General features: G+C 39.5%; 1 protein-coding gene across 2 annotated transcripts in view; it reads right to left on the bottom strand.

The window, feature by feature from the left end:
• Positions 1–211: 211 nt before the first annotated feature.
• The window catches only part of ctdp1 (CTD (carboxy-terminal domain, RNA polymerase II, polypeptide A) phosphatase, subunit 1), a 65,192-nt gene continuing 57,294 nt past the window's right edge, over positions 212–8,109 (bottom strand). For both annotated transcript variants that reach the window (XM_079367537.1, XM_079367538.1), the window contains exon 13: positions 212–593. In XM_079367537.1, coding sequence (XP_079223663.1) covers positions 416–593 — 178 coding nt within the window. In that variant the 3' untranslated portion in view covers positions 212–415. The remainder of the gene's footprint in view (positions 594–8,109) is intronic.

Genomic DNA, 8,109 nt, shown 5'->3' with positions numbered 1-8,109 from the left:
ATTTAGCTACACGCCTTGGCAAAACCTTTTCCAAACTCTTTGGCATGTATGACCAGAAAAATGTTCATTTCGGTTTTTTTTCCTCATCAATATAAAAAATTGAAATAGAAAAAAGTAAAACAAAACAGTATCAAATTCCATGTCTCCTATGGTTTGTTATCTTACAATAAAATGTTGACCTCAAATTGTTTTATGCCAAAAAGTCCATATATCAATGCTACAAAAAATGAAGTCTTTATTTACATAGCAACACACCATTTCTGTACAGCACATTCATTTGGATCACAGCACACACTCATGGTTCAAACATCCTAACCACACACAGACTCCACTTCAAATCAGAAAAATAGGATCTCTATGTACCACTGTGCAGGGGGGGACTGGGCTGGATTTTTGAGTCCTTTCTATTTCTACATCACATGAAGTCATTAAGCTCCGCGTCCAAGGCGGCCGCCATCTCGTCTGCCTCCGAGCTGCTCCCGCCTTCCTCCTCGTTGGAGTCTTTCGAGGACTCGTCGGCAGATTCCTCTGACTCCTCTTTCTTGTCATCGTCGGCGTCCTCCTTGGCTTCGTCATGCTTACGTTTGTGGCCCCTAGGAAGAAAAGAAAAAGAGGGTGAACCATGTACCTTCAATGTGTGCGACTCATCTGAAGCAGGTGTTGACGTGATCGGCTAGTAGCCTTTTTAAAGGCTTATTCTTTGGGGCTTTTTATGCCTTTATTTTGAAATGACAGGAAAGTAGACAGAGTCAGAAATAGGGGAGAGAGAAAGTGTAGAATAACAATGCTTGAAAGGAAACACACAGGCCCGATTTGAACCCGTGGCGCCTACTTGGAGGACCAATGCCTCCGTAAATGAGGCGCATATACTAACTACTAGGCTCCCAGTACCCCTTGTAGACCCACTTAAAGGAATAGTTAGAATATATATATTTTTCCTAGCTGCCTGTCACTCCAAAAGCTAACTTATTAAGTCTGCCAGCCTCCCTATGAATTGTTCCATATGTAATTATCTCCTCTAACGATCTACATTTTAAACTTGCTCATGTATCATTATCTTTAAGGTAGCAGAACTTGCTTTACTTTGCCCGTCAGATGTCCAAAACGTCAACCACAGAGCACGTTTACAATGAACACGACGCATTGGCCAAAACGAGCACAGTTAAAGCAGTAAGAGAAAGATCGGAAAAATCATGAATTGCTCTTTAAGAAATTAACCTTTGCAAACGTGTTCAATACAACTCCAGCAGCTGATAATGGTATTTGTTCTCACAGTTCAAGCAATGAAAAAAAAAGAAAAAAAAAAGATTTCTGTTAAGTTTCTGATTTAATTTGATGTTGTTTTAAGAAGTTGCGTTGAAGTGTTGTAAGACATGTAAGCACTGTCTATACTTTGAGGATGTTTCCCTCGGGATGCAAAAAACTGAGCTTGAGATCTGATAATTATTTCTCTGGATTATGACAGCAACACGGTAAACAGTGCTCTCGCTTTAAACAGAAAACAGAAAATGAAAGTGAACAATTTGCTGTTCTTCCTGTTCAGTACGGCATGTGCTTTTTAGATCGATTCAATGCAATTAACAAGAGCTTGTTCTTCATTTAGATTGCTTCCACTGTGCAGACTTTTGTGCAGAGCTTGGTCGGAGACGTGAAGCCACTCAAACGTTGAAGCACAATGGAGAAGTGTGGGGTTCAAAACCAGCGGTACACCATATACTTTGTACTTTTATGCAATGTCTATATATATTTTTCAGTCTATATCTGCTCCATTCTGTTTACCTCCAATGTTTTTTTTTTTTTTGTGTCGTCAAATGTACCCTTATGTTCTGATATTTGCCTTATGTATCAGACGCTCAGGGTCTTAAGTGCCTTACAAATAAATGTGCTTATTACTAGAGAATCTTTTGATGACTGTAAACATACCATCCCTCTTCCCACCATACTCCAGCCTCTCCATGTGCTTTCCCAGCAGAGTGGCTTATTAGCATGATGCTAATGAGGTGTGTAGGGGTTTTGTTATGGTTATTGTGGAGGACTGACAAGGGCTGTGCAGAGAGCCCCTCTCATTAGACCACGTCGCTGTCAGACAGTCTCGCTAACCTCCCACAACAGCGGGGCTCTGTTGTGTGCTCATTAAAGGTCACATGTCTACTAATATCAGCGGAGAGGCTTGGTGACAAGACATTTACAGTGGACTCCAGCAGACAGCATAGCGTGCGTGAGTGGGAGGGAATGTGATGGCTTGTGTTTGTGTTACAACAGCAGAACTATGATCCTCCAAATTGACAAGTCCCTTTTTCATGGAATAAATGAGCATTCCTCCATAGCCAATGATCAGTGATATTGTTCTTGTTACAAAGCTGGTTGGTGGCATGGTATGAGTCGCTGCAGTTAAGTCATCTTTAAACATCGAGTGGATGAGTAAAAACTAAGATTTGACACCACCATCCCTCTCTTTTCAAATATTAACAGTCGAGCCAGCAGGGCTTGCAGGGGATGACTTCCTCCATTGCTTCCTGCTCTGCATCATTACATCCAATCTAAATCCTTGTCTATTAATCCAACCACCCACAGTCTTACACAGTGGCAAAACTGTCAGCACGTTCAGTCTTGTCAGCTTTTCAAATGGGCTTCAATTGTGATCCACTTATTATAGACTTTGTTGCTTTCGTATGGTGTCATACTGAAATTGGTACCAAAGGGAGCTTCTAACATTAAAATACTTTACTTACATTTCAGGTGAAATAACAAACACACTACTGGTGGTTTCACCTTCTGGGGACCAGGAATATCTGGGCAAAATGTAGATATAATGCATCCAATAGTTTTCCAATGAAAAGGAAAAAAAACTTGAACAACACTTAAAGCCACTGTAAGCTTTGATTAAACACAAGTTATTATTACTAACCAGATAAGTAAGTCCAATGATGCCTTGCAATACATTTAAAAACGAGATACAAATATGGACAAAATCAATCCATTTGACACATTATATATTGTAGTATTTTAAGAAGAGAGGGGCTGAAGCAAGTGATATTTTAAAGTGTAAAATGTGTCTTGGTAGGGGGGAGGGGAGGTAGCGCAAAGGTTTCACAAAGTTCTGCTACCAAGTTCTCTCCGAGTTTTTTTTTACCAACTCTCTCTTTAAGGATTTTTACAGTTTTAAGTTTTTCCCCTGGAAGATCGAAGGTGGCACCAGTTTTCTAAGGTGAGGATCACAAACTAATTTTGGGAAAGATGAAAGGGATAAGACTTTCCAGCTTGAAAGACAAAATGAGTTACAGTAACACTTCCAGAAGCAGAGTGGCTCACTAATTGTAAGTCTCCAAATGAATGGCTCCCAAATATCAAACACAGTGTGGTGGCTTTGATGGCAGTATCTTATGAAAGTCTCTTCAGTTTAAAGTAACCATAACTGGAGCTGTTATTAGTCAGTCAATCCAAAGAAGTGGCTCTAAATGACAACCTGTCCTCACTACAACAGAGGAAAGGTACATTTGACTTGATACATTTGACTTCCAAATAAAAACACTACATCTAGTGATTGTGCATTGTTGACAGCTGAATGGAATAAGCTAATGGAGCTGGCACTTTGAATCAAACAGCTGTCAACAACACAGGCATGAAACAATCCAGTCATAAGCTATTCTAACGTGAACTGTCAGGTGGTAATGGGCTTGGGCGAAAAAATGTTCGGTTAAAGTTCGACAGAATTTAACCTGTAATTACACCGCCCGACCACTGGGAAACGGGGGCGGGGCGCATCGAATGTCAGTTGCCACCTGACATTAAAGAGAAGAAGAAAGAAAGATGTCCAACAGCCAATCATGTCACAGGGATATGAGAAGGCGGGCTTACAGACATTCGGAGTAGAATGAAAACACAGCCGAAATTAGTGTTAGCGACGCAGCATGCTAAAAAAGATAATTATCAATATAAGTTTTTATTAATTTTTTTTATCGTGATAACATTTCTATTTGAATTGCCCCCCAGGGGACAAAATGACGTTTTTTTTTTATTTAAATTGAAGTCTAGGTGGTAATCATCAGACAGAGTTATAGTTTAACAATTAGGATCTCAATTATTGTGAAAACTGGGACAAAATGATCAGATTTATGATGGACATTCTGCATTTTCTCCACATTTTCTTTCTAACTAACCTTGTGTGTTAATTGGTTTATCAAAAAAAGTCCCAGTGGTTGGTTATCAGAATGTAAGTAAGATAGATTTGATATGTGATGCAGATACTGAGGTGATTACTTCGAGGTGTTGTTTTCTCTTTGCACGATGGGAAATGATTCAATCAGGGGAGCGAAGATGGCCTGCTGATAAATAAACAGCCTACAGCTACACCATCCTCTATGCATAATTAGAGATACATAAGTGATATAAAATGACTAATTAAAGTAAGTAAAAGGGCATCTGCCCCCTGAGAGACATTTCATGGAGCTGTGTGTTTAGGTCCAGCACCATGAATCCTGCCCAAGGGAAGATTTAGAGTGGCTACATTGAGGACATCCTTAAATAACAGGCTAGCCTAAAGTGTAATCCTGTAATGCAGGGAAACTTCCATCGCTGATTATGAGGGGAGCTCTTATTGTAGTCAGAGGGCTGCAAACATTACCAAAGGCATCCAGCACTGGTGAAAAAGGAGGCAAAGACGTATAAAGAAAGGAGAGACCTCAAACACTTCTGACAACTCTGCTTAGAGGAGTTGAGGGGAAAAAAGAGAAAGTTAAAAGGCAAATGGAGTGTGAAAGAGGGCGAAGCAGAGCATGGAATAGAGAAGATGGAGGTAATGAACTAAATAATGAACGAGATTATTAGGACACTCTCCTTGCATAAAATCTTTTGGCGTTGGAGGGTCAACAACCACCGGTCTCAAAATAAAGAAGCAAAGACCCAAACAGCTGAACACCAATAAAGTATCCCCTCTAATATCTCAATGTTTTTCCGTATAAAAGGGATAGTTTGGGCTCACACCACCTCAACCTTACCGAGTGTGTCCACTCATCACTCCTGAACCCTTCATACGAAAGCTCAGTTGACTTTTCCAGAGAAAAGATTGACTGGCGCGCACGTGTAGAGAGGAAAAAATCAGGACCGACAAAACAAAAGGCTTACAATGGCAGAAGGGACACAACCCAGCTCGCCTCATACTGTCACACATCCTCCACAATCCCATATCATTCACAGCAGATGTGCCAAATGTAGATGATTAGATATATTCAGTCCCCATCCCTAATGCATTCAACATTTCCATATGCAGTGAGCTGATAAGCAGCAAAGTTAAACGACTGTTTTTATAAAGACCTTATCTTGCCTGTCCCTCAGTTTATGATATTACCATTAAAACTAACGATGGGAGGATAAAAGGACAAGCGCTTTTGTGGGGGCGGGAAAGACTTGCTTCGCTTTGCCTCAAAATAAGAAAACAAAAAAGAAAGAAAAAAAAACAACTTTCAACTGTTTTTAAAAGGAAATAAGAAACAAAAGTGCATGAACGTCCAAAAAACATATACAACCAGGCCACAAGCTTTTTAGGCATAAAAATGTTGACAAAAAGTTTAAGAATGAAGCTCATGGTCGACAGATTGGTTACGGCTGATGCACAGCACTGTGCAGAAACATGTTAACGGATATCCAGCAGCTGATTGATACCTTTCCTTTTCGAGAGTCGTTACTTGCAACCAGTTGGGAAGAAGAACAGAGACAGTCATCATGAGTTATAACGTTACAGACGCACTTAAACTGGTAGAACTATACTGAAGTATTAAAAACGGGTAACCATGACAACTTACTCGGATTATGAAAATATTGCTGCCTGATTCAACTTTGCTCTTCTGACATTTCATTTCTATTTAGATCAGCTGCGTTCACTTACAGCGCTGTACAGCACATGGGGAGAAGTACCAGAGACAGTGATCCAGCAACTTCAAGAACAGGATTTCATTTATTCAAGTATGTCTTTGAAGATGAACATGATGTTTGAAGTTAGCGTGGGTTCGAATGGGAACATAATTTAACGTAGGATTACTTTACTTTTGGAGGTAGAGAATCAGATCGTATACAGAACAAAGATATTTAATAACCCTGTAAAATGGTAAATGTATATGCTAACTTTGTTTTTGGTCTGTAAACACTGTGAGGGGAAACCTTTCATTACCCAGCCTGCAGGCTTCTTCAGCTTGGATCTGTGTTCTTCGTTTGTAATGCATACTAGCTATGAGACTGTGAACATAAGGGTGCAAATGTGCTGGCAGGTTATGATATGACCAGGGATAGATTTAAATATATATTTTTTTAATAATCTACATGAGTTTATGTCTTAAGGGAAGGAATATGAGCCAGACTGATGCTGTGACTGTACCACGTCCTGGTACAGCTGTTGGTAAAGCTCCACGTACAGGAGAATCCAGCGTTGTTTGTCAGTATTGTACAGACTGAGGAATACTTCAGCTGATTACATTTACTGTTGACAATGATTGGCTTAAAAGCACAGGATAGGAAACTATTTGATATTAGCTGCATTGTGTTGCCAGAATAAAATAAGACTTTAAATGGTCTTGTAGAATTTCAAATCACATGACGTCAATGACGTTGTTGTTTGGTTTTAGCTAACATCCTGGTGATAACATAATTGATAATCAAACTTAGGTTAAACGTAGATATTCTGATCAATGGCTTCACAAACTGAATGGAGTTAAATCAGAGTGATATTCCCTCACAAAGACTCAGCAGACCAAAAAGTACATTAAGAAAAAAAAAACAACCTTGCAAACAATCCAGACCAACAAGTGTGACAGAGGTGTGATGTAGCCTGTCAACTGTGTGATTCACTGTCAGTGTCCTTTATTTCCTTCAGTCATCCATGTCTGCATCAAACCACATCAATCAGTGGCTCAACCACAGGCAGCAGAACCTCATGTAAAGCCCCAGGTGTCCTTTCAAATAAGGAACTTCTCTAATCTGTCTGCTTTTTGGTTGAACCCGTTCTGACACTCTGTATGGATCTTTTTACTCAGAGTGTTCAGACCATACTGCTGGTACTATTCTGCAATTCATTTAGCGTCATTTAACGTCAGTGAGTTCACACTTACAGCTTTAAGTCTGACCAGAGACAGAGGCTCATAGGCCAAGGCCTAACATCGACAGCTGTTCTACCAAGAGCAGAGGACAAAATCATGTCTTGATCTTTACTTTTTACAGGCTGGTGAGGTAGGACATAAAGTTATTAGTCACTATCCAATAAAAGACCTCAGCCTCAGGTGTAATCCCTGTGACAGTAAATGTACCAATAAACAGCCATCAAATGTCAAACTATCCTTGAAAAAAAGAATACACTCTTTGGTACATGGAGTACCAAAGACGGGTTATTGTGGGACTTCTTCTTTTAAGTAAATCCAAAGCATCCTAATTCATTCATAAGCTCTGAGGCTCTCTGTTCATAAAATATTTGAGAAGTGTTTTTGCTTTGGGGTTTTCCATCTCTCCACTCTACCAGAGCCACGCAAATAACCTTCTGGCTCCATTCGTCTGCTTTCTCCATCATATCTGAAAAATAATAAAGCCCACACACGCAAACTCAAAATGACAGGTGACACTTTCAGGATAGGATGAGTAATGATATTTCAAAAAAGGAGAGTAATATATTCTTATTATTTAGAAAGATCTGAGTGCCATTGATGGCACTTGCCATTTCAAACCTGGCAGAGTAAATGCCAGAAAAAAGTTATAGGACCTCTAATTTATTAAAGGTTCCATATTATGCTCTTTCTGGGGTTCATTTATCTAATTCATGCGTCTGCATTCTCTCTGTCTTTTAATAATGTACAATCTTTCTTTTGCTCTGTTTTTTTTGTTCCGTTGCATTCTTTCCTTAACTCTGTTTTATTGTATTTCTGTTTTTATGTCTGTGAAGCACTGTGAACCGCCTTGTGTCTGGACAGCACTAAATAAATAAACTTGCCTTGTCTACTAAAGTTCTCTCTTTAGCCTCTTCATGCACAAGAGAAAACACTACAGGGCATATAAAACCAGAAAATTCTGAATATGGGATATTTAAAATGTTTGTTCTTTTAAAACGTGTTGGTCTTAAGTTAAAGTGTT

This window comes from Symphodus melops (assembly GCF_947650265.1).
Source record: "Symphodus melops genome assembly, chromosome: 18".
In the NCBI taxonomy this organism is placed as follows: Eukaryota; Metazoa; Chordata; class Actinopteri; order Labriformes; family Labridae; genus Symphodus; species Symphodus melops.
Note: the sequence above shows the minus strand (reverse complement) of the source record. Positions and strands in the feature narration are given on the sequence as shown.